At 28.7% G+C, this 1181-nt stretch overlaps 1 protein-coding gene across 1 annotated transcript in view; it reads right to left on the reverse strand.

Annotated features, from left to right (window-relative positions):
- Positions 1-356: 356 nt before the first annotated feature.
- LOC117175447 (ankyrin-3-like) overlaps positions 357-1181 on the reverse strand; it is a 2136-nt gene continuing 1311 nt past the window's right edge. Inside the window, exon 2 of the mRNA XM_033365155.1 lies at positions 357-1147. Within this exon, the coding sequence (XP_033221046.1) occupies positions 357-1147 (791 nt within the window). The remainder of the gene's footprint in view (positions 1148-1181) is intronic.

Below are 1181 nucleotides of genomic sequence, written 5' to 3' on the forward strand. Positions count from 1 at the left end.
TAATATTACGAAGTCATCAAGTAGATGCTGTTTAAAACACATTCATAAATTATCTAATTTAATCTATAATAAAAAAATCTAATATAATGTAATCCAATATTACGAATCAATTGCAAGTAACAAGTCAATTTGCCAAACTCTTATCAAACTGAATCAGCTGACTGAAATACTTTTGATCACAATCTCGTACTATACTTAGTGTATTAATAAAGTAAAAATGTACATGCAATATTAGTCTAGAGAGGCAAAGACTTTAATACGTTTGTTTAGTTTAAATTATATAAAAATTATGGATACAAAAAATTTCATTAATTCTAAGTTCAAATTTCTAAATATATTTTAGATCAGCGATATAACTATAAATCAGTATTCTGCGACATTGCAGCTGCTGAACAAAAATGTAAAATATCTTCGTTACTCAAATAATTCATGATCAATTTTGAACAGATGCTCGGAAATAACGGAGGAAATAATTCGGTAAAATAATCATATGCTGAATTTTCAATGTACATTCGGGTTAAAGATTTGGCAACCTGTGCTTTTATGCTGTTGTGAAAAATTGGAAAATTTTCTTCGAGTTGTAGCTCCCATATATTCGAGTTGATTACATACTTAAAAATATCGTGTGGGTTTTTCATTAACAAATCAAATAAAGTAAAATTATCCAGCAATGTAGTTGATTTCATAAGAATTATTTCATTGTCGATGTCTGCGGCGTCTTGATCAAAGTCGTCGAAAGTAAATTTGATGATGATCTTGTCAAGAAACTGTGTCGTTTGACGATCTATAAAGAACCCGGCCTTTTTTATCACATAAAAGAAACTTTTAACTGTTCTAAGATGTGCTTTTTTTATTTTTATATTCGGTATTTCATTTACTAATTTCATGACTATGGTTTTTAAATGAATTGGGGAAGCTAAACTCAAAAATTCTTCATGGTTGCAGTAGAATTTTTCTAAGCATTCACAATGCTTAAGATCATGCACGAGGAATTCTATAATTACTAAATGATCTCTCAAACTTAATTTGAAACCCTTATCAATAAGCATTTCCATCATGTTTATAACATTTTTGACAACTTTCAGTGTAGGTATCTCGTTGGGATAACAAAATCCATATTGGTCATTATGATTGAAAGTTAAACACGCTAAATCAGCATTACGATTTAAAAGCAATTTAAC

The sequence above is a fragment of the Belonocnema kinseyi genome, chromosome 6 (assembly GCF_010883055.1).
Source record: "Belonocnema kinseyi isolate 2016_QV_RU_SX_M_011 chromosome 6, B_treatae_v1, whole genome shotgun sequence".
Classification (NCBI taxonomy): Eukaryota; Metazoa; Arthropoda; class Insecta; order Hymenoptera; family Cynipidae; genus Belonocnema; species Belonocnema kinseyi.